This window comes from Aureobasidium namibiae, assembly GCF_000721765.1.
Source record: "Aureobasidium namibiae CBS 147.97 unplaced genomic scaffold scaffold_2, whole genome shotgun sequence".
Lineage (NCBI taxonomy): Eukaryota > Fungi > Ascomycota > Dothideomycetes > Dothideales > Saccotheciaceae > Aureobasidium > Aureobasidium namibiae.
In genome coordinates this window covers 1,510,109-1,533,175 of record NW_013581207.1, presented here as the reverse complement: position 1 = coordinate 1,533,175, position 23,067 = coordinate 1,510,109, and the positions used below count along the sequence as shown (strand labels likewise).

Below are 23,067 nucleotides of genomic sequence, written 5' to 3'. Positions count from 1 at the left end.
TCGATCCCTAGGATCTGCCCAGAGGAATGGGAATGCAAGGCACAGCCTGCTGGAAGCAGGTTATGGCACCCAGATGAACAACATTGAGGCCACTATTAGTCATGGCACTGGAACATAGAAAGAGTGCGTCGATGTATCGCAGTAAACTGGTCCTGGGCTTTGCCAGAGTTGGCATTGGTAGTGCTGCCATAGACGACGATGGAGGAAAGAAGGATGGTGAAGATGAGTATAGAATTGGCAGGGACAAAGGGCGCACAGACCAGCGGGGTATAGCCGTTATTGACAAGAAAGTCGAGCGAGTCACTCTTCCTTGATCGCTCGAAACACTCAAAATGGCATCATCCGATGGAGCGCCAGCTACGGCCGACGCTGTAGGCGCACCCCCTGCCGTCGAGCAGATCAAGCAAGCCGCAAAGGAGCAGCAGATCGACCCCTACAATGTCAGCGGAGGAGTCGACGAGCATGGCAACGTTACCGCCATCGACTACGAGGCCCTTCGCGAGCGATTCAACACTCCCGCCCTGACCCAGGAGCACCTCGACCGCTTCGAGCGCGTCACCGGCAAACCTCCACACCGTCTGATGCGCCGCAAGCTCTTCTTCAGCCACCGCGACTTTGACAGGATCCTCGACTACTATGAGAAATACGGCTTCTTCCTGCTCTATACCGGTCGTGGCCCTAGCTCCGGCTCCATGCACTTGGGCCACGCTGTCCCCTTCCTCTTCACCAAGGAGCTACAAGACATCTTCGACGTGCCCCTCGTCGTCATGTTGACCGACGACGAGAAGTTCCTCTACACCCGCAACAAGAACAACGGCAAGATCACAAAGGGCGCTGCTCTCGGCGACTTCATCGAGTACGCAAAACAAAACTGCAAGGATATCATTGCTCTCGGCTTTGACCTGAAGAAGACCTTCATCTACACCGACTACGAGTACATGGGCGGCCACTTCTACCAGAACATCACCGAGTTCGAGGCTCTTCTCACAAACAACCAGATCAGAGGTGCCATGGGTTTCGACGGCAGCACAAACATTGGTCTCAACGCATACGCTGCCAAGCAGTGTGTTGCTGCATTTGCTTCATCATACCCTACTCTGTTCGGCGCTGGCGATTTCCGCGCTCCCAACTACGACGAAGCCCGTCCCCGCAAGCACATTGCCGCTATTCCCACCCTGATTCCATGTGCCATCGACCAGGAGCCCTACTTCCGTCTTTTGCGCGACAACTGCGATCGCATGGAGTTCCCCGCTCCCAAGACCGCCCTCGTTCTGTCAAAGTTCTTGACTGCCCTGCAGGGTCCTGGTGGCAAGATGTCCGCTAGTGACCCTAACTCGGCCATCTTCATGTCAGATACTTCCAAGCAGATCGAGAAGAAGGTCAACCGCTTCGCCTTCTCCGGTGGCGGTGCCACAAAGGAGGACCACGAAAAGTACGGCGGTAACCCCGACGTCGATGTTGCATATACCTACCTCTCTTACTTCCTTGAGAGTGATGAGGAACTCAAGGAGATTGAACAAAACTACCGCAAGGGTACCCTTTCGACTGGCGAGCTCAAGAAACGCTGCATCCAGGAGCTGCAAAAGTTCGTCGAGGCTTTCCAGGAGCGTCGCTCAAAGGTTACCGACGAAATCATGCGCGAGTTCATGACTCCCAGAAAGCTCGAGTTCAAGGGCAACCCCAACGCCACTGCTTCCATCGAGGACGCCACAACTGAGAAGAAGCCCGAGGAGAAGCAGGAAAACACTTCTGGCAAGCTTACAAAGGGCGAGCGCAAGGCTCTCAAGATTGCAGAGAAAAAGGCCGAGAAGTTGGCTTTGAGGGAAAAGGGTCAGGAAGGCGAGCAGCCCAAGGCAGAAGAGGCATAGACGACACAAAAAGCAAAACAAACAATTTTACGATCATCATACCCTTCAGCGCATCAGACGTCCCTGCATTCTAGTTCATCATGCATGTTCACAAGCAAATCACATTCTAAGCACGGAGGAAATTGTCCGAGGAAAAAAAAAAAGCAGATTCATGTTGATATACAAGTCTGTCAAGCGTAGCGAAACACAAGTCCAGCAGCAATCGCCGGAAGTAAGTAATTGCACATTCCGCCCAGATAATTTGCAGCAGTAGCGCCTAGAAAAACAACAAGTCAGCTAAACCGAACCTCTACGCTGAGCGCGTCTATCACGTCTAGAAAGAACAGGACCTTGAACCATACCTGGGAAGTTGTTGACATCACGCTGTCTGCTGAAGAAGAACTCGGGGGTAGCCCAACGCTCATAAGTCTGAGTCTCGACTACAGGGTCTGGCATGAAGCCAACAGCTCTGCGCACCCACTCGAACGATGGCGTCCAGTTTTCGTGACTGCATGATACGCAAAGGAAAGCTGGGTGCTCTTTGTCAGTGATGACGAATCGCAAGTGATCCTCACCTCCGGGCTGCAATCTCTTCCAAGTCAAGACTTTCAGCTCGTGGTCAACAATTCGACATCGAGAAGTACAACCTGGGAATTTGCATCTGGCATTGAAGCCTTGGCTGAGATAATTGATGGCATATTTGAGTCTGTAGAAGCGTTGGTTTTTCTGTTGGTAGGCTTCAAGCATGAGGGTCATGGTTTTGCCAATGTCGACGTTGAAGAAGGGGCCAGAGATTGGAAGGGGGCCACCTGGTCTTGTCAGTTCGTTTGTGAGGTCGATCATGTGGGCTGGAGGAATTTCAAAGCTGTGAGGAGGGTTCCTGTTGTAGAGAGGGATAGCTGGATCAACTGGAGCATCGGTCATCTCATCGTCGGGGTCTGTGTCCCCGCCGGTAAGTTCGGCCTGGAAGAGGGCATAAGCGTGATCGTAGTCCGGCATTGGAATATCGATATCTTGGGGGTGAGCCATTGTTGACGTACTCTCTCTGCAGTTTCTGTAATGGTTTTGCTGTTGTTCTCGGACACAGAGAGTAGTCTTGTTAGCTTTGGGCAGGACTTGATTGAAGATCGAAATGTCAACGAGAGTGTTAAGTACGAGATCTATACACGATGCCTCTGATGTCTGCCTGTATGTCTGAGACAAGGGTCTTGTTCTGTCAGACAATGCAGGACACAAAGTAGACAAAGAGAAAACATGCGGGCTTGAAGAGATGTCAGAGGGAAACAATGGCTCTTGTCTTTGATTTCTCTTATCTTTCATTCATCAACTTGTCTTGTTTTTTGTTGTCTTCCATTCATCATGTCGTCTGAGATCTATCTTCTTTGTGCTCCAGACAAGTCCATTGTCTCGCACAGCCCAATCTCACCTGATATTTGACCCCTCGAGTGCGTATAAAACATACTCCCACTGCTCTCAATCTATGTCTCATCCAACACAGCATCTCCAACCAAAACCAAGACAACTAACACACAAACCACAAACCAATTCCACCTACACCACGAACAAAATGTGCAACCACATTTCCTCCTCTGACCTCCCTGTCCTCTCCTACGGTGCTAGATTCCTCTGCCAGGTCTGCTACACCCCTCTCCAATGGAACCCCCTCAGAAGGTACTGGTACTGCCCTGCCTGCCGCCGTCCTAGAAGCCCTGCTATGTAAAGAGGTAAGTGGTGCTTGAAACACAAGTTGATTACTTACAAGTCCTTCAAAGCGGTGTTTTGGGATCTTTTATCTTTTGGTTTTAGTTGAGTATGTTGTTGTTATAGTGAATCAATCAATCCACTTTTTTTTCTTTTCTAAATATTCTCTTTCCTGTGCTTCTTTTGTACATTTTCTGTTTTCTAACTACTTATTTGAGAAATGTCTTGAGTGCTCGGGATTGAACATTACTGTCATAAAAGAAACTATAAAGAAATGGTCTATACCGCACCTCGGGGGTATGATAGCTCACCTCGCAACGAGTGGGCCTCGCAAATCCACAGACCCAAAAAATCAAAAACATAGCCACTATGTCAAAAGAAACAGACCAAATAAAGAAAACCATACCACCAATCTCAACTATCCATCCCACGCTTGTGATTCGAACCTGCTTTTGTTGCCCAAACACCTAACCGTAGAACCAATACTCAGCAGCATACGGCACCTTGATGACCCCAGCACTGCTGCAAGTAGCCGACGCAACACCACCCGCAGTCTCAACTCTATACACTGCCTTGAGGTTCTTGCTGACACCTCTTCCATCATCTTGCAAGAACAACCAATCCACACTGGGACTGATCGAGCCAGTAGGAGCAGGCACATTAGCCACCTTCTTCGCACTCAAGAAGCCACGAGTCTCAAGGTCAAAGGTCGGTACACCGGAAGCACTGAACCAATGGTGTCCCAGTGTAGGTAGGCCGAACCAGGTATGTGTGCTGTAAGCTACAGCAGCGAAGGAGGGGATCAATGAAGACTTTGCGGGTGATAGGAGCAAGCTTGCATCGTAGAGGTCGGCGACTGCGCCAATGGCGACGGGGACCACACCTGCGGCACTGCAGCTGTAGTTTTGGGTGCCTACGCCGAGGGTGATGTATTTGAGGTTGAGCGCGCCGGGCGCTGGAAGGCCATTGAGGGGAACGGTATTCTGGACGGATGTTGTGCTTGGAGCTGGCAAGGCAAGTGCCATGGTGGCTAGGAAGAATGCCAAGAGCAGCCGAGCGATGTTGGATGACATTGTAAATATGCGTAGAAGTCGATTGATAGGTGAGAGTAATTGAGAAACAGGGTCACAAAGATGTGATGATATCGATGCAAGGCAAGAAAGAACAAAAGACTAATCAATGCTGTGCTGCCACCACTTTTCTCAAGAACAATCGAGATGTGCTTCTGTAGAGATTCGGAGTCGATAAACTGGAACCGAAATGGGAACACAGAGACAAGGTAGTATATATATACGATGTATGAATGCACCCAACTCTTGCCGCTTCCAACATCCAGAACGAAGTCGTGTTGGTACGTACGTGAGATGAGCAGAAAGAAGAAGGTTGCTGCTAAACTTACCTTTCTGGCGCGAAATACATGCATATGTCATGCAAGACAAAGACGGGATGGATGGTGAAAAGATGCGAAGCGCCGCCATGCATTACACCATGCGGCAAGCGTCTTACCAGAGATACCTGGCAACACCCATCTATCTCGCTATGGCGAAGATCCGGAATAGCTTCTCGGAGAATTTCATGGCGATAGTTACACCCTGAATTGTTACTATTTGGGTGTTGGTGGCTTCTCTTGCCGGGTTTGCCGTCAGGCATAAGCGCTGGTGAGATCTACAATTCGTGAGGCTGGTTAGAATCTTGCAGATGGGGCTAGATGTTCGTGTGCTATCGATTAGTAGATTAAGTGCATGGTGTTGGTCATTTGGCGGCGGCTAAAATCAGTTTGTTCTGTCTAACATGTCGAGCAATGAACACATTCCTTCAAATCTTGCAAGGACGAAATTTCCGTGCTCGTTTTCTAATGCTCGATGTCAGATCTTGGCAGCTTATGTTCATACCAATGCGAAAAAGCGAGACCAAGGTTCATCCCTACGAGGTAAAGTCGTGATGAGGAAGGATTGAGGTTGACGAATAACAAGCGGGGTTCCGCATCCTTCGCCGAGCGGCACATGTAAGCCTCTCAAGACCCTGCAATATCATGACCTTAACTCGAAATATGCAAGTAAAGAATGTCGGCTAATCACGCTTATGCGGATGAGAAGCATTCTCGACTAAGAATAGCACGAGTGAATGTCCTAAGAAAAAAGGTGGATTATGTTCGCTAATTAGTGACAATTCTTTCTATAATCAGGTCATCATTGGTGTGTGAGCCGAATATTGTCCTTATTCAATGCTCGTTATTGACGGAAAGAGCTCTAACGCGGGGTCGTTTGTATGCCAAATCTGACAAGTCAATCTGTCCAGGAGGGTTATATGGAAGAAATCTCGGATCTTTGATTGTCATCTTCCATCTCGCGGCACGATAAGCTCTGCTTGGATAACAATCTGGCTATGACTCAAGCAGTGTCAATTCGCATTAGACATACTTATCAGCCGGTGCGACTTGAAGGCTCGGAGTGTTTGTTTGATGGCCACGAGGACTCTTCAGCTCGATCTTGTGGCTCTCACGAGCTTGTCGACAAGCCAATGTCTTATTCGATGAGTCCGTCATGTATGCATTCTATAGCTCGTCAACACCAGCAAGCTTCCACACGTCTGGATGAGGATCGGACGTTGCGAATATCTTAGCTGTATCCAGCTCGTCAGAGTGCAAATGTGCGCCCGCTTCCCTCAAAGCCTCGACGTGGTTGGGAAGCCCTGCGTGCGCGGCAACAAAGAGAGGTGTACGCCCATTACGGTTGCGCAGATGAACGCTAGCGCCTAGGTTGAGCATCTCTTTCAACACGTCAACATTGGGGCCAGTTGCTGCAAGGTGCTATAATCACAGTCAGTCAATGTTCAGAAAATGTATGCTACCTGTCCATAACTTACAACAGGCGTGTTTCCTGAGTAGTCCACGTCATTCAGAAGCCAGCGGTTCTCACCCCTGACAACGTCTCTCACGCTCAAAGCATCTCCATCTTGAATAGCATAGCCCAGCGCAGTCAGGCTCGAGATCTCAGGAGTCAGAGTGCCGCTCGTGGGATGTTGGAAATGAGTTCGTCCTCTCTCTGTCAATTCACCTCTGAGTGAGTTGTGCATCTGTTTAGCCACGTCTTTGGGAGTTGAGTCAGGCAATGAGAGTAGGTATGAAAGCTTTGTCAAAGCGGCTTCTGTGGTCATGTCTTGGCCGAACACCACGCCCACACGACCAAGATAGGTCGCTGGAGCGTAGAGTGGGCTGACACTGCCGCTCAGACACTGTGACACATTGACGATGACAATGCCACGCTTGACGGCATCGGCCAGAATCCTAGTCATTGGGGAATCCGGTCCTCCAGGGGTGTTACCAGCGCCAAAGGTTTCCAAAACCAAGCCCTTTAGTCCTTCTGTACGCAGGAACAGATCCACCATCTCTGGCTTGATACCCGGAAAGATGCGCAAACAGGCAACATGGGCAGTATCCAGGTTTGAGTGCACTCTGAAAGGGTTCACGATTCTTGGTCTATAGATGAGGTCCCAGTCGACGTTGGTTCTTAGACTGCTGATAGTAGCAAGAGGTGGCATGTTCGGGCTGGCGAATCCGTTGAAGTCGTCGGTTGACACCTTTGTGGCGCGATTGCCTCTGAAGAGCTTGAAGTTGAAGAACAAGCAGACCTCGGGGATCATGAAATGACCTGCAATAACAAGAGCGCCCAGTAGATTGTCCTGAGCATCATTCTGCAGCTGCATCATTGGCGCTTGTGATCCAGTAAGAATGACAGGCTTTCCTAGGTTCTGGAGCATGAAACTGAGAGCACTGCTGGTGTAGGCCAGTGAGTCGGTTCCGTGCAAGACAACGAAGCCATCATAAAGCTGATAGTTGCGTTCGACGGTTCTCGCGATTTGATCCCAGCCTTCCGCGTCGATGCTGCTGCTGTCAAGCAAGTGATCGAATTCCAAGACACTGTATCGGACCTGCCGACCGTAGGTGCTGGGAGGAGTGCGCAGACTTTGCACAGCTTTGCGAGTGCCTTTCTGATCGGTCACAATCTCAAGTGGTTCAGGGTACGAGCCATCATTGAAAGATGGTCGGGGCGCGAGGCCATTCTTCAGGAAGCCCTTTCCCTAGAAGCAAGGTTACTCAGACGTTCCAGTTCATCACCGTCAACATGACATACCGGTACAAGACCATTTTCGGAAGGTTGCATGCATATCGTACCTCCCGTGATTATGATCAGGACTCTTGTCTCGGGCGCCTCCATCTTGATTTGTTATGAGCGTGAGTTTGGATAGTAGGTAACCGAGATACAGTCGCTACGCTAATAAAGAATATAGAAAGAGAAGAAAATCATAAAAAATACGTTAGGATCATGCCCGGGTCGCAAAGGGAGAGGTTGGAGAAAAAATGCCAAAACGTGGAGCAAGCCTGGAGTTTGCGCGCCAAGGTGTTTTTTATTATGTAAAATAAAGGTAATTAACCGCGTCGTCTTTGTCTTTGTGCTCCGTTGTCGGCAAGCAGCCAGTACGACGTCTCTACCAACCTTGCTTCTCTGTCTTCGGACATTCCATGCATTGTTCTTCTTTCGCGAGTGCACGTGTCATTCGCCAAAGAGCCGGATCGAGAATCTGAGAACAAAGCCATAAGGTCGCCCCGTCGCGGGAGGTGCGCCATTGGATTTCTCTGCGCGTCGAAGCAGCAGCATCCTTTGTCCAGATGCGATGATGTGACGTTTCATTGTCAATGAATGGCCAAATGCCAGGCATCCTGTATATCTACTACAATGTGCAGGCTATACCGCTAACAGTTTTTGTTTTCTTACACGATATACCTATCTCCTACGTCTTATCTCTTGTCTGCTAGCAAATTCTTCTTGATCGAAACAGAAGTCGGTAAGCAACGAATTCAGGACTCTAGGCTTCTATCACATCCAGCTGCGTCAACTGTACCTATATCTACGCTTGTTCCCTACTCATAACGGCAACGATGGGCCGCAAAAAGAACAATAATAACAATAATAATAACAACAATAACAATAACGGCAACAACAACAATAACAATAACAACCCCAAAAACTGCACTCATTGTGGCAAGAAAGGCCATTTGAAATCGGAATGCTTCTCACTACAAGGCAAAAATGGTAACCAGCAAAAAAACCAAAATCAGCAGAACAATCAAAACAATGGCAGGCATTGCGACTTCTGTGGTAGCAAAGACCATTGGTCGGCGTATTGTTCAAAGAAGCAGGAGACGAGCACCGCGGGTACCAGCGGATATATCATGGCTGCTCCCTGGCAGGTCCCTCCGCCACAACTCGAGGCCTTGTGGTGCAAGTGGTGCAACACGACCCTCCATTCCACCGCTGGCTGTCAGAACACCAGTTCGCAAGTCGAAATCATGGTTATGCCCGAGAGCAAGGACTACTACTGCGAAAGGTGCGGGTACAAAGGCCATGTGAGCAAGAACTGCTGCAACCCTTACCCGGACCAGAAGTGTCTCTTTTGTCAACGACCAGGCCATGTCTTCCAAGACTGTGTTCGACGTGACGAGCCCCGAATCCGCGAGATGCTCTCCTCTCTTCCTCCACGCCTCTCCGATCCGGTCGTCAAGAAAGACGAGCCTACTCTGAACATGAGCAATACAATCTCGACATTTAAGAGACGGAGGGAGGCGCTTGACCAGAGTCAGCAAGCCACCAACAGTTTCATTGCCAATCTCGTGAACGCTACCACTCAAAGAGAGACCCAGGATGTCGTCCCCGTCAGACCTCATGAACTTGTCCACATTATGGATGGAGTTCTGACCTGGGAGCAAGGAGACGATTGCAACCTGTGGGGTAAGGACCTCACTGAGACCGTCAAGGCGATGAAGATGTACCACCTGTCCGAAGGCGTGAATTTCTTCCGCATCTTTTTTGCCGTCCATAGACTCGAGGCAGATTTCACCATCCATTGCGCTAACCCGGGATGCAAGGGCAACGCTCTCATCATTACACCCGAGTTTCAGAATGTCAATATTTCCACTCGTAGCGGTTACCCTCGTGACCAGCCCGAGCATGCCGTGTTTCTGGCATCTAGCTGTTCGCACTCCGACTTTTCCTTCGAATGGAGACGTTCGCGCGTTGAAGAAGGAGATTTGACCCCCCTTTACCTACTCCAAGCAGCCCACACCAATCCCATCTTCCATCAGTTCACTGAACTCAAGGCCGGTATTACCACTCGAGACCTTGATCTCGAGTATGATGCCATGTTGGAATTGGAGAAGAAACGTCAGGCTATGGACGCTGAACAGGAAAAGGTAGCCGAAGCATCCACAAAGCTCAGGCTTCAGGAGGCCGCGTTCAAACGACATGCAGAGCTCCTCGGCTCGCCTATGGACTGAAAAGCGCCCACTCCCATCACGAACAGATTCATCACTACTTCTACGCCTCTCACACCTCGCAAGCGTTTCTGGGGCGACACTGCAATGACTGATGCCTCTTCACCGCGACAAGACCGCAGATTTGATTCGGGAGGCCAACTCACTCCCAAACGCGCAAGATTCGAAGACCCCAGGCCAGCTCACCAGTATTCCGACTCCACTCAGTCTTTCTCGCAGCCTGCTGATCAGTCTTCAGGGACCGCTTCTGAGTACCCAACGACCACTCCTCATTCTTTCGATGACGCAACTCAGTATGCCGCGTCTGAAGCTGACAGAGATGTCAGTGGGACAGATACATACAACAGACCAAGAGGAGATCGAGGAGACGGAGGCCAGTATCGAGGCGGACGAAACGATCGAGGCGGACGAAACAATCGGGGAGGTCGAAACGATCGAGGAGGCGGTAGACGAGGCGGTCAAAACTATCAGCAAGGTGGACAGAACTATCCGCAACGTGGACAGAGAAATCAGCAAGGTGGGCAAAGCTATCAGCAAACCGCACAAAGTTCTCAGCAAACTGATCAGCACTATCATCAGGGCGGGCAATATTCCCAAGATCAACAACACGAAAAAGACAACCATGGCCAAAAAAACAATGATGGCAAGAAAAAGAAGAAGAAGAAAAGCAAGAAAGCTAAACAAGGAGGACAAGATGGTGGACAAGGTGATGCACAAGGCGATTTCTGGGAGAATTATGCCCGTAATTCAGCTGGTAACTCGAACGGCGGTCCATCTGGTCCTTCTGGTCCTTCAGCTGAACGCCCAGATGGCGACGACAAAGATGGCTATATCGAGTAGATGTACCGGTGCTGAGATTCATGAATGCAAAAGCACTGTCACTCATACCTGTTTGTCACCACTCTCACCAAATTTGTCCAATGAAGTGAAACATGAACAATTTGACAAAAGAACTTTTCATGATAAAGCGATCGTAAACCGTAAATCCACATATCCCAATCCAGTCTCCCATCCAAAAAATACATTTCTAAACAGGACCCACGGGCTTTCTATCATGGTACTCATACTCCTCCTCATGTCTAAACTCCTGAGTCATGGTAATGCCCTCTTCCCTGACCAAATCCTTCAAGCTATCGCTTTCCTCGGCAGCAGTGGTGATGACTCTAGTCTGGTTCTTGTTTCTGCTCTGAGTGTGCATGTTGTAAGATTCGCAGTTTTGGTACTCGCCGGTCTTCTTGTTGCGGCGAGAAGAGGAGGCCGATGCCATCCATTTGAAGCGCACGAACAGAGGCTTCAGGGAAGGAACACTGCCGATGGTGATGGCGATGAGATCTTCGATGATGGACCAAATCATAAGGTCTGAGAAGCCCCAGACGTAGTCGACGGAGGCGAGGAAGCGGTTAAAGTAGAAGGCGCGAACGACTGTTGCGGCACTTGCACTGTAAGATCTTGTTAGTCGATTGTCCTGTATCCAATCTCCAATTCCGATACTTACAGGAAACCGAGACTCAGGATGGCAGCGATGGTAAACTTGAGCTTCTTGTCCATCTGGAGGTTCCAGAGAATGACAAATGGAAGGATGGAACACGAAAAGTCGGTGACCATTGACGATACCGTGGTATAAATGGCCACCCGCTTGATAACGAGCGGTGCGACGCATTTTCCAATGCCTGTCCAGGAAGCAGAAACAGGAACGCAGAGGGACAAGCAGGCGACCATGGTGATGAATCCACAACAGAAAGAGAGAAAGATGATGATGTAAAGGAAAATGCGAATTCCTTTGTTGGTGGTGATGCGGAGAAGAGCAAAGCAAATGCTGCTCTTGACGAAGATGAGAGAGGTGAGGTAGAAGCACTGGAACATGAGGATGGCATGTCTTGCGTTGACAAGCTCATGTGCGGTCAGGTAGATGTCTCTGACACCGATACCAGTGTTGCATCCGTACATGACGCAAACGCAGGTGCCGAAGAATAAAACCTTGACTTGTGTGAGTTGCTTTATGTTATGTATAATGCAGAGGGAGTAAACATACCTGACCGATGACCATGTTCCAATCATCGAGACCAAAGCCACCAATGGATGTACGAACGACGCATCTGACCGCAACAACGATAGTCGTAACGATCAAGCTTACAAGAGCAATGACAAAAGTAGACAGCTGCTTGCCCTCCATGACTGAGATAGATTAAAAAACGATTGTCCGGTCCGTACACGGGGTAAGAAACGAAGATGCATGCTTCCTCGATGGGACCTGCAGTTAATATACGCTGCTGCTGTTTTTCGCTTTCACCCTTCCCGCAAGCAGCTTCTGGAGAAAAGATCGAGACTGCATTGGCGTATGACGGGTTCTCGTTTCAGAGTCAGGCTCACCTGAATGTAGTCTCGCATGGCTGTTAGACTTTAACGGCCATCCCGTTAAAAACTGCTGAATCTGATGTTTAAACTCAAGCCATCGTTATCACCATGCTTGGTGACGGACTTCGAGCTTTCGAAGGAAGAAGATTCGAAACACAAGGCACAGCGGAAGGCGCAATCCAAACCTGGATTTGTGCACAGTACTCTTTCTCGGCCTGGCCTTCCTACTTGTCCTTTGTGCTGCCTCACATATCGCAAAAAAAAGCCCTGCTCTTGTAGGAGATTGCAAGCCCACAAGGCCCAAGCATGCCCTAGAAGAGCATCCGCTTTCGCACTTGGCGTATGGTAACAGCGCAGTATCTGAGTAACACCCCGTCGCACAGATCTGACAGCAGTAAAATCGATGTCAGTATCCTCGAATCAAGTCAACGGCGCGCAAACACTCACGACTCGCTGGCCCAACTCTAAATCGTTTGTAGATCTGGCACACCCAACAACCTCCACACAGAAGCTGCGGGATACACCATGGCTCCGCGGGCCCAAGCACGTGGCTGCGCTACATTTTGCTAAGTACTGGACGGGACCATCAAAGTCGCAAGAGTCATGGATAAAAAGAATGGAAATAGGACCACTCGAGATTCGCAAAGATATGAATTTTGCATGCAGACGGTTGCCCGTTGAGCGGTAAATGGCGGTTTGTCCCTGCAATCCCCGGCAAAAGACGTATTCCTGCAACAGGGACCTCAAGTCCGTCGAAGATGAAATTCTAATGAAAGTCTGAACTTACCGGTCTACGTCAGTCATTCCAAGCGATGGTCAATGTTGAGAGTCGCGGTCCAGCCAGATGAGTTAGGGAGCGATCAACGTCGATTCGTAGTTCACTTGACATTCACAAGCAGGAGCGAGGCAAAGGCCCGAGGACGGGATTAAAAAGAGGAAAATGGGAAATGCACATGCGGATGGGCCATGTGGCCACACAAAGCTTCGGATGGGCCGATGAGAAAGAAAAGACAGTGGTGGTATAATCGGCGAAAGCAAGAGTACAGTGAAATCATTACATCTTGTCCTTCCTGTGTTGGTAGCCAGCATCGGTGTTGTCGCTGGCGTGACTGTTTGTATCATAAAGTCGTTGGTTCCGCATCCGTGTGTTCGTTCTCCTCCGCATTACCGAATCCTTAGAAGATCTCACTATCGTCATCAAACGAATCTGTCCTCCGAATCAGTCCTTCCGCACTTCGTCCCGACCTTCGATGGCTGAGCTGGTCGCCAGTTCTCCAGACGCCACATCGCGTCTCGTCTGTGGTGCCAGCGTAGCAGCAGACATCATTCGCCCGTCATGTTTCTTTTGTAATATGTGAAATTGAAAGGAAATTCAGAAACAACAAAAATCACGAACCATAACTCTTGCTTAAAGGCACTGGCTTCCTTCTTACAGTACCCGAGAGTTGCTCCTGTTGAGCCTCTTCCTTAGCACCGCTGGGCGCGCGCGAACCCATGGGTCTCGGTCCGGTAATTTTACGAGTAGGACTAAGCTGAGTGGATACCCTGGGACTTGCTGTTGGCTCGGGTGAACGCTGATTGGATTTGGGTCAGTCAACTCAATTGATGAAACGGCACTTGGATACTCACATGTCCACGATCAGTTTCCAGCGAGTATCTTACTTCTTCGATAGGCTCGAGAAGGTGTCCCGAACCAAGCGGGGTCGAGTAGTACATCTGGCGAGGCTTCTGCGGTGCCTGCTGTCGCTGCTCCTTTGGTGGCTCGACCTCAACTCTCGGTGCAGGCTTCTGTTCGCTCTCGGGGACCAGAGGGCCATTGTTCTTGCCAGGAGGAATCCCGCTGAGCTTGTTAGTCCTTGCTAGAGAGAGTGAAGGGTTCGATCCCCATTGCAGAGGATCAAAATCGCTGTCCACAGTGCGCTGAGAAAGATCACTGCTTGTTGCTGTCTCAAAGTGATCTGGACCACTGTATGTCCGGGCTTCCTTCTCAAGATTTGTCTGGTGGCGATGCGTAGGTCCCTGTCGGGGCTGAGGGTGCTGCAATAACAAGGAATCACGGTGTGCCGAGTATTTGGGGTCGTCGTAATCGGCTACCTCGTCGTCATCTGGAAGGATGATAGGGATGTTGTCAAGTTGAGAGCCCGTCTCGGAAGGGATGAGCGGTGAAGGTGTTCGTGTCATATCACTTCGTGTCATGTCACTCAGTCCGCTACGTACGCTTCTGTTATCAGGCATGTGTTCTCTCACTGCCTGGTCTTTCGCTAGCGACTGAGTAGAGCGAAGGCGATCTTCAGACTGCAGCGCGTAGCCGTTGCCATAGTAGCCCCCTCCATTAGAACTCAGACTCTCGCCACTGTTAGAAGCATTGGTGTACTGGCTTCGGCGTTTTCCGTTGATATCCGAGTTCTCGGGATACGAGGATGTTGTCGTCTTGGACCAGCGGGAAATCTTGGGAATGCCAAAAACAGATTGCTTGCGCTGCTTCTCAGGAGTACCTGCGTCAGCTTGAAAATCGGAGGGACTGTGCCGTTGCCGCACTGGAGTCGCAGCAGGTTCGAAAGAACCTGATCTGCGATTGAAAGACTCCTGCGTCGGAGTGAGGAGCCTTTCATTGTTCTCGAACTGATTGTCAAGAACGTGAGTCTCATGCTGCTCTATGAAAGATCTGCCATCGTTGCTCTCTTCTTCCAGGACTGTACTGACACGATTGATTGAGTCTCTTCGACCGTTGTAACCGGAGTGGAAGTACCTCTCTTGTGGCGAAGTCGCATTCTCTTTGGGAGAAGGAAACGAAGCATTGCCGGAATGATTAGACAGACGACCGGAGTGATTGGGAGTTGACGAAGTACCGGCTTGCCCCTCAGGTTCGTATCCAGAGTCACGTCCGTAATGAGTCCGATCTTCGTACGAGTCAAAGCTGCTACCACGGAGCGACATAGGTGGTCGGTCGCCTTGCGTGAGCTTAAGATCTTCTACGTCTCCGAGTATCTGGTTCAGCATGTCCTCGATTTTGGACAAATCATTTGAGCCTCTCTTGCTCAGCCCTTTGAGCGCACGTTTGAAGACATTTTTGCGTTTCGTGGGCAAATCTTCCTCGTTGTAGGTGCCATGGACTGTTCGCGGCTGAGCAGCGGGTTGAGGTCGAGGGCCACCGAGCACTTTCTTGACCGTGTACTCGGCATCGCGATCTGTATTGTCCATGATCTTGCGATCCTGTTCGGCAATAAATCTTTTCATCTCCTCGAACTCGTGACGCATCTCCGCAGCACTACGCACCAGCGTAACGAGGATTTCAGTATCCCTTGCGTTGCGATGCGCGTCTCGGACTGTAAGGTGGTCCATCAACGCAACTACATCTTTGGATTGGATCGTGTCGATTCCTCTGCCAGTAGCACTGTCATAGAGTGGAGAAGACATGCCATGAGAGTTGCCACTCAAGTGGCGGCTGTGCTTTTCGACAAATGCATCTTCCTGTGCTGTCTCGACGTCATATCTTTCCAGTTGGGTCTTCGCGTGTGTCTTGTGAGCTCTGGGAGTAGAGGCCCCGTTAGAACGAGCGTAGGCGGCGGACGCATATCCCTCGTCGCCAAATTGAGCTTGAGGAGAGGTTGTTCCTGCACGTCCCACGTGTATAGCTTGAGCTTGACGCACATCTGGAGTTGTCTCGCGAGAAGCATAGTCTTCGATCACTGCTTGATTTGCTGAAAGATTCTTGTCGGAGCTGTGTCGATTTAGAAGCTTGTCTGCAGCAAAAGCGCCAGCGGCGATACCAGCTCCAACTTTGACTTTGTCGTTCATCGAAAAATTGTGCTCCGAGATACTATCGTGTCGCACAGCTTCTCCGTCAGGACTGTGTGAGAACGAAGGAAGAAATCCGAAGTGTCCATCACCTCGACCAGGACCTTGAATTTCTGGCGGATTTGTACTCAGGTCAGACTCAGAGTCAAGTCCGTGTCCAATTTCGGGCAAGGGATCGTTGACATCTGGAATGCCATGCGCGCTTAAGCGGACAGGGGGAGAGTCCACGTGCGTGCGTTCCTCGTGGAAAGTCTCGCTCTGGCGTGGGGAATTTGAAGCTTGAGCAGAGGAGCCACGGCTTGATAGAGCCAAAGCATTCTCACGCAATGCACTCCACCGGCTTTGGGTTGTATACTGATTCTTTGCCTCTACGCTCTGGTGTGCTGCTGACTGTTGGAGTTCCTCGCGCATGTTTTCATCCACACTTTCGTGGTGACGAACGTCCTCAAAGATGGCCGGGCTAGCCTGTGATGATTGAAGGCTGGTACTGACTGTAGAAGGATCGATCAGCGAAGCGACGGCTGACTCAACGCCATATGGCATATGGGTGTACTTTGGAGTTGCAGCAACTCCCTTGACGTCACGCTCGGGGCTTTGATTGCTCGAAAGGTAGCTCCCTTCCGTGTACTGAGTCGACCGACGCTCATCAAAGGATTCCGGGATGGTGCTGGTGTCGGCGAGAGATTTGCGGTACTGCTCGTTTTTCTCATGCTCTTGTTGAAACCACTCTTCTAGCTCGCTACGTTCCTCGGCCTCATCATAGAGTTGTGCGGGCGAATGTGATGCTCTCGTGAGGTCGAAGCTCTTCCTTTGAGCATTGGGGGAATGAGGGGCTGAAACGGGAGACATGGCGTGTCGTTGTCGTTCCTCGAATCCAGCGGACAACTCTGAAACTCGACTATGAGGTCGTAACCCATGAGGTACTAAAGGATCAGTGGGACTGTCCTTCGTAGTAGACACGCTCTGCGTAGGGCTTGATTCGTGTTTGGCAGACTCATGAGCGGTCCCAACGGCACCCAAACCAGCTGCTACCAACGCTGCCATCTTTGCTTTAGTTGAGATGGATTGAACGTTAGCGGAGTGTTCTTCCGTCAGAGAATGCCTGCTCTGATAGGATTCCAATGAACGCGGCGAACGAGCTCCTTTGGCTTTAGGAGTGGTGGATGCTGGCGATAGGGAACCACGAAGCGAGCCCGGCAGGACCTCACGGACTGGAGTCTGGTGTGGCGTGATCGAAGCAGAATGAGGTTGCACTGTTGAGGCACTGAGGATAGATTGACGGGTAACTTCGGAGTCATTCATGGCCGACGCACCGGTCCAAGGCATAGGAGGGATGTCCTCCTTACGATAGGTCTTCTCGGTTTCAGCTAGACTTGTAGAATCACTGCGACTTCCCTTGGCTTTGCGTTTCTTACGCCGCTCACGGCTGATGGTGTCCTGAGAGTCATGATGACGAAGGGCCGCGGCAGTAAGAACACCGCCGGCGATACCAGCAGCAGCAGCTTCCTTGACAGAGTGAGACTCTTTGTCCTTGGTTGATCTACTGTGTAAAGACTCTTCTCGTTCTCGGGTGGAGGCACGAGAAGAACGTCGCTCACGGTGAGGGCGCTCGGATTCTGTGCGGCTAGATCGACGAGACTTCTCGCGACGCTCAGAGTCTCCTCGGGAGAGTATCTCGCCGGGGTCATGTTCGTACCGATTCAGCACGACCTTCGGCTTACTGGAACGTGAGGGTGAGCTTGTTGATTTGGAACGACGCTGATCTAGCTCATCGTCGGAGTAAGAGCCTTGCGAGGAACGACGCTGTTCGTTCTTCAATTGGGTGATTTCAGGCAGAATCAGACGGCGAACAGTGTCCTCGACCATCTGGAGGAGCTTCGGATTGTTCAGAGATACCTTGGAAGTTGTGCCAGAAGCGTATGAAAGGTTACTAGGTGAGAGATTGGAGGACAATATGGACGATTCAGCGGCGCTGGCAAGATCATCTTCGCGTGTAGAGCGGGTGGAGCGACGGCGACGCTCTTTGGTCGGTTTGGTGTCGGGTTCATACTCAACAGGCGCTCCGGGTTGGCGTTGCATCAACTTCTCCATGACCTTTTGCTTGATGCGCTCGTGACTAGCACTGCGGGCTCGGTCTTGTACAGGAAGATCCAGGAGACTGTGGCTGCGACTTGGATCCTCGGACACATCTTGGCTCATAGTCGAGATGCGAGAAGGATCGAGTAAGCTATCAGGAGGCATTGATGACACGTCCGAGGTGGTAGGCAGATAGTGCAATTCGCGAGATTCTCGGCCTTGCTTCAGACTTGACAAGTCGCTGTTGTTTAGAATCTCGACCTCGACTGGAGGGTGGGCTGAGACGTTGCTCTCGGACGAGTGGCTGACCTCGGTGGCCTCGATTGGAGCTGTCTTGTCTGGTGATTTGGTGCCCAGGGAGATGCGGCGTGTATAGGAAGGCTTCTTGTCACGACCAATGCCGGTAATCTGCACCGAATCCGAGTTCTTCGACTTGCGATGGGCCGAAGGAGTGACCTTGACACGGACGCTGGGTCGGTTCTTTGCTTTGTCGCCCTTGGTGGCTTCGAAGTATTCAATCAACAGCGAGGTCTGGGACTTGTTGCGGCCGTGGCGGAGGCGTGGGCCTTCCTTGGATGTGAGCTTATGTGTCGAGATGGTGATGGGAGTGCCGTCTTCGGGGATGGAAAAGGAGGTCTGGTCGGTACGGCGCGAGACGTTGGTGGCTACATCGGTGTCGTCGACGTCGGTGGGTTCGGTAGGTGCAGGCAGTGGTGGGCGTTGGTGAGCTTCGACGCCCATGGCGGCAGCGATTGCTCAGCGAAGTTTACGCGACTGAGGATGCGACTGTCATTGCAGCCCGACGGGTGATGGGGAGTGGGTGATGATGATGGTCTGAGACGCTGCCAATCCGAGTTTGCGAATCACTCGTTTCCTGACACTCCAGCCGCAAGTTGCTTAGATGAAGACCTGTCGATGTCCGGGGGGCGCTCGAGATGGGACAAACAGTCAAGGATGTCGAGTACGAGAGGCCCGCAGTGGGCGAAAGCGACTGATTGCTACCTAGCACCAATCAGCAAACGACGCGCCAGATCATGGCCATGGCCTGGGTTTCTTGTGATAAAGTCGGCACCTTTTTTGTGGAGAACAGGGTGGCTGTTGATATGCGCCGTTAGATATCGGCTGCTTCCCGACGCGCCGTCAAGAGCTTGTTTCGGTCTGCTACAAATGCTCGATTTTTGGCAGTCGTTGTTTTCTTGCTCCAAATCACGGAATCCACTGACATGGATTCTAATGTAGCATGGGAAGGCACATCCAAGGACGCCGGCTGCAGGCTGCAGTTGCTACGGCAAGATCGGCGACTCAGAAGCAAGATGCTGCCCACAAGCGACTTGTCTCTGTTGGTGTGGTAGGCTTTGCACACCATGCGCTTCCCGCACTTCCGCTGCCGGGTCAACGCTCAAGCACGGGTCGTCGTTCACGAAAGACTCTTGCTGCAGGCCCCATACACTGTTGATCCTCCGTATCTTTCGCGTCCATTCGTTCCACTGTGCCTCGCAAATATCCACGCTGTCTTTGTTCTCACCTCGTCAGAGGCCCAGCACCATTGCACCTCGCACCGTTGCGATGCACATGTAACCCAACCTAATCTTCTCTGTTCGTCACCGCACCTTGATCGGCGCAGACTGCCTGTCCTGGTTGGCTCATACCCGCCCCCAACCCCTTCCACTGGTGCCAACTCACCATCGCCGTGCTATCGACCATGCATCTGTCACTCTGTGGCTGGCCTCGTGTGTGTGGGCTTACGAGCCACTCGTCCGAATTTCACTCTAATCTTCTTGTTGGTCTTTCCACCAATCTATCTCCCAGCCTCCGATTTAATACTTGCAACCTGGATACGCCATCGCCATCGGCCACTGACTTCACCATGAACATCGCTGGACTCAGTCTCTCTTGGCACCTCGCAAGTCTCGACATGACGTAGTCCTGGGTCCTGTCCTACAACAAAACATTGATACGATGTTCGACCAAGCGTTCTGTTTGCTTACTTACATCGTGATCAGGGCTCCTTGCACAATTGGGGCCGATATGAGTCTTCCCATACATCTTGTTCTGTGTTTCTTTGCTGCGTCTCACAGTCGTATAGTGCGCTCTCGCCTTATGTTCCTCTGCCTACACCTCTCTCCAAACGCGTGTCTTGGCTGGTCATACTCTCTGCCGTGCCTCCCTACTGGGGGTAGGTTGAAGAAGAGAGGAGCAGGCATTCAGAGCAACGAGCTCCCTTCCGAGGTCCGGCTGCAAAGACTGAAGCCGATCCATTCGTACCACAATCATTGATCTCGCGACCGTGGCTAGGAGCAGTCTTCCAGAGAGGCGGACGTAGGTCTTTCTATAAACTCTGTCTGTTGCTAAGCATCTTCGCTTGATGTGACCCCAGATTTTCTCCACATCTCCACAAAACTTCTACATGCTTGTTCGTTCGGTCGGCCGTGCTCGTCCGCAGGTCAAGCATATACGATGTAGACCGGCAGACAAATAGCTGCCAATCTGTATGGAAATGCCGTCGACACTACAAGTACCATCCCATGTCCACTTCCCGAAGGTCGATCTCTCAGGACCGACGTTGCTCTGACTCCGTCCAAACCTCAATACAGCAGTGATAGAGTTAGCGAGGGTCACAGCTCTAGGTTTGAACCACGGGCCGAGGATGCTATGTAGTAATAATCAGAAGGGAGTCAAACGACACTATAAGAATACGGCCAGGCCATGCAGGTTTCTGTAGGACAAACATATCACAATGATCAACTTGACAATCCTGTGCTTCGCACTGTTGTGTGCTCTTGCAGCAGCATTTCCTAAGCAGAGTGTCAACACTCCATGCAGCACTAACACACTCACAAGCAGTGCCAGTACCAGTGCAAAGACTGCATTGCCCTGGACTATCACTGTATGTAACCCTCTCCAATATGATCTCAACTGTACTGACGAGTCCAAGGCGGCATCGGCTTCTACTTGCGCTTCGACGAGCTTCACAGCTCGCTACGGTTCTTTCAGCTACACCCAAGTCAGCACAAATCGCTATGCTACTCCCATCTTGACTCCCGTCACGTTCGCTAGTGCATTTGCTCCTGCTTATTCCAAGGCAAAATCCTTGTTGCCTTCGAATGTCACATACACAACCTACTCCCTAAACCCCAAAGCTACCACCAGCAAGGATGGCATGTACGGCCAATCTGCTTACGCTTCTCTGTGGTCTGGATACACTTACAACCATACTGTGCCATTTACCACGACTGTCTCGCCTACTCCTGTTCCTACGAGTGAGCTTGTCTATCCTCCAGCTTTGTACTCTGCATGCCCCGATGCAGACGCATGTCTCGACTGCTACAAGTTCGACAAGAACTTCATCTGGGGTGTTGCGGGAAGTGCATGGCAGATTGAAGGTGCCCTCCAACAGGAAGGCAGGGGGCCTGGTAACCTTGACGGACTCGGAAACCAGGGCCCTGGCGGTATGGCTAGCGGCAATGACTCTGTGGAAGCCGATATGAACTACTACCTCTACAAGCAAGACATTGCCAGGCTGGCTGCCATCGGAGTACCGTACTACTCCTTCTCAATTTCTTGGTCGAGAATTGTGCCATTTGGTGTTGCAAACAGTCCGGTCAACACCCAGGGCCTTGATCACTACGACGATCTGATCAAGACTTGTCTGCAGTACGGCATCAAGCCTATCGTCACTCTGGTTCACGTGGATGCACCGACATCAATCAGTCTCGACACAGACTTCACTGCAGACTACCTGTACTACGCCAAGCAGGTCATGGCTCGCTATGCTGAGCATGTTCCTTACTGGGTCACGTTCAACGAACCCAACATTGGAATGCCATATTCCTTCCACACATACAATGGACTGACCAACATCCTCATGGCACACTCTGCTGTGTACAGGTGGTACAAGGAAACTCTCGGTGGCACTGGCAAGGTCACGATCAAGTTTGCGAACAACCTTGCTGTCCCACGCGATTTGAACAAGACTTCAGACTTGCAAGCGGCATCGCGCTACCAAGACTTCATCCTCGGTATCATGGCCAACCCTCTTTTCCTTGGAAAGCAATACCCATCAGAGGTTTTGGCCACACCGAATTTGAACTTGACCGCGCTCACGGCACAGCAAATCTCGTACATCAACGGCACGATTGACTTTTGGGCCCTTGACCCATATGTTTCGCAGTTTGCCTCGACGCCGGCAAATGGACTTGATAGCTGTATCAACAACAGCAGTGACCCTCTCTGGCCTCAATGCGCTGAACTGGGCGAGATTCAGCAGAACGGATGGCAAGTCGGGCAAAAGTCTAACGATTATGCCTACATTGCACCTCAATACGTCCGCCAGCAATTGGGTTATGTGTGGAACACATTCAAACCTTCTGGCATTCTGATCTCTGAATTTGGTTTCAACCCTTTCATGGAGTCCAAGGAGACACTTGTCCAGCAGCGGTACGATCTGCAAAGAACTTTGTACTATCAGGAGTATCTGAGGGAGGTGTTGAAGTCGATGCATCTGGATGGAGTCAATGTGATCGGAGCATTGGCGTGGAGCTTTGTCGACAACAACGAGTTTGGATCCTTTGAGAACCAGTATGGTCTCCAGACTGTCAACAGAACCAGTGGAAAGTTTGAGAGACACTACAAGAGAAGTTTCTTCGACTTTGTCGACTTCTTCCACAAGTTTGTCGCAGCATAGATAGCCATGTATATGGCGTGGTATGCATTTTTGTTGACATGCTGAAGCTTTCTTTGCGAAACATGACCTTGTTTCATTCAAACACGACTGCGTATGTCCTCAAGCTACAATGTCGCCATCTGTCGATAGAAAGAGGTCGACTCTGCAGATAAGTAGAGAGGGGTCTTGGGAACGGAAGTCGGCTCAACTAGGCCAGATTAGGACATGATAGAAGCTCTCGGCTGTTCGGCATCTTTTCAATTATTAATCGATGGGGGAGGGGGAAACATTGTGAG

General features: G+C 50.8%; 8 protein-coding genes across 8 annotated transcripts; 3 read left to right on the top strand and 5 right to left on the bottom strand.

The window, feature by feature from the left end:
* Nucleotides 1-332: 332 nt before the first annotated feature.
* M436DRAFT_39051 (Nucleotidylyl transferase) lies at nucleotides 333-1,868 on the top strand (the record flags this gene model as incomplete). The annotated part of the gene is made up of 1 exon (XM_013575474.1): nucleotides 333-1,868. One exon carries the CDS (start codon nucleotides 333-335, stop codon nucleotides 1,866-1,868), a length of 1,536 nt encoding a protein of 511 aa, XP_013430928.1.
* Nucleotides 1,869-2,144: 276 nt separating this feature from the next.
* On the bottom strand, nucleotides 2,145-3,167 carry M436DRAFT_38802 (uncharacterized protein; the record flags this gene model as incomplete). Its single annotated transcript, XM_013575422.1, has 1 exon — nucleotides 2,145-3,167. The coding sequence occupies one exon, from the start codon at nucleotides 3,165-3,167 to the stop codon at nucleotides 2,145-2,147; it is 1,023 nt and encodes a 340-aa protein (XP_013430876.1).
* An 848-nt stretch (nucleotides 3,168-4,015) lies between these two features.
* M436DRAFT_78689 (uncharacterized protein) lies at nucleotides 4,016-4,573 on the bottom strand (the record flags this gene model as incomplete). Its single annotated transcript, XM_013575938.1, has 1 exon — nucleotides 4,016-4,573. The coding sequence occupies one exon, from the start codon at nucleotides 4,571-4,573 to the stop codon at nucleotides 4,016-4,018; it is 558 nt and encodes a 185-aa protein (XP_013431392.1).
* Nucleotides 4,574-6,102: 1,529 nt separating this feature from the next.
* M436DRAFT_78688 (asparaginase-domain-containing protein) lies at nucleotides 6,103-7,765 on the bottom strand (the record flags this gene model as incomplete). Its single annotated transcript, XM_013575937.1, has 3 exons — nucleotides 6,103-6,357; nucleotides 6,414-7,628; nucleotides 7,682-7,765. The coding sequence occupies 3 exons, from the start codon at nucleotides 7,763-7,765 to the stop codon at nucleotides 6,103-6,105; spliced, it is 1,554 nt and encodes a 517-aa protein (XP_013431391.1).
* A 722-nt stretch (nucleotides 7,766-8,487) lies between these two features.
* On the top strand, nucleotides 8,488-10,719 carry M436DRAFT_60753 (uncharacterized protein; the record flags this gene model as incomplete). The annotated part of the gene is made up of 2 exons (XM_013575611.1): nucleotides 8,488-9,839; nucleotides 9,909-10,719. 2 exons carry the CDS (start codon nucleotides 8,488-8,490, stop codon nucleotides 10,717-10,719), a joined length of 2,163 nt encoding a protein of 720 aa, XP_013431065.1.
* A 442-nt stretch (nucleotides 10,720-11,161) lies between these two features.
* M436DRAFT_18528 (uncharacterized protein) lies at nucleotides 11,162-11,992 on the bottom strand (the record flags this gene model as incomplete). Its single annotated transcript, XM_013575120.1, has 3 exons — nucleotides 11,162-11,318; nucleotides 11,375-11,856; nucleotides 11,912-11,992. Coding segments are annotated over 3 exons (720 nt in total), but the record flags the coding sequence as incomplete, so codon positions are not given.
* Nucleotides 11,993-13,622: 1,630 nt separating this feature from the next.
* On the bottom strand, nucleotides 13,623-18,849 carry M436DRAFT_37576 (uncharacterized protein; the record flags this gene model as incomplete). The annotated part of the gene is made up of 2 exons (XM_013575207.1): nucleotides 13,623-13,808; nucleotides 13,864-18,849. The coding sequence occupies 2 exons, from the start codon at nucleotides 18,847-18,849 to the stop codon at nucleotides 13,623-13,625; spliced, it is 5,172 nt and encodes a 1,723-aa protein (XP_013430661.1).
* Nucleotides 18,850-20,845: 1,996 nt separating this feature from the next.
* Nucleotides 20,846-22,792, top strand: M436DRAFT_78684 (beta-glucosidase; the record flags this gene model as incomplete). The annotated part of the gene is made up of 2 exons (XM_013575936.1): nucleotides 20,846-20,995; nucleotides 21,044-22,792. 2 exons carry the CDS (start codon nucleotides 20,846-20,848, stop codon nucleotides 22,790-22,792), a joined length of 1,899 nt encoding a protein of 632 aa, XP_013431390.1.
* Nucleotides 22,793-23,067: the final 275 nt, after the last annotated feature.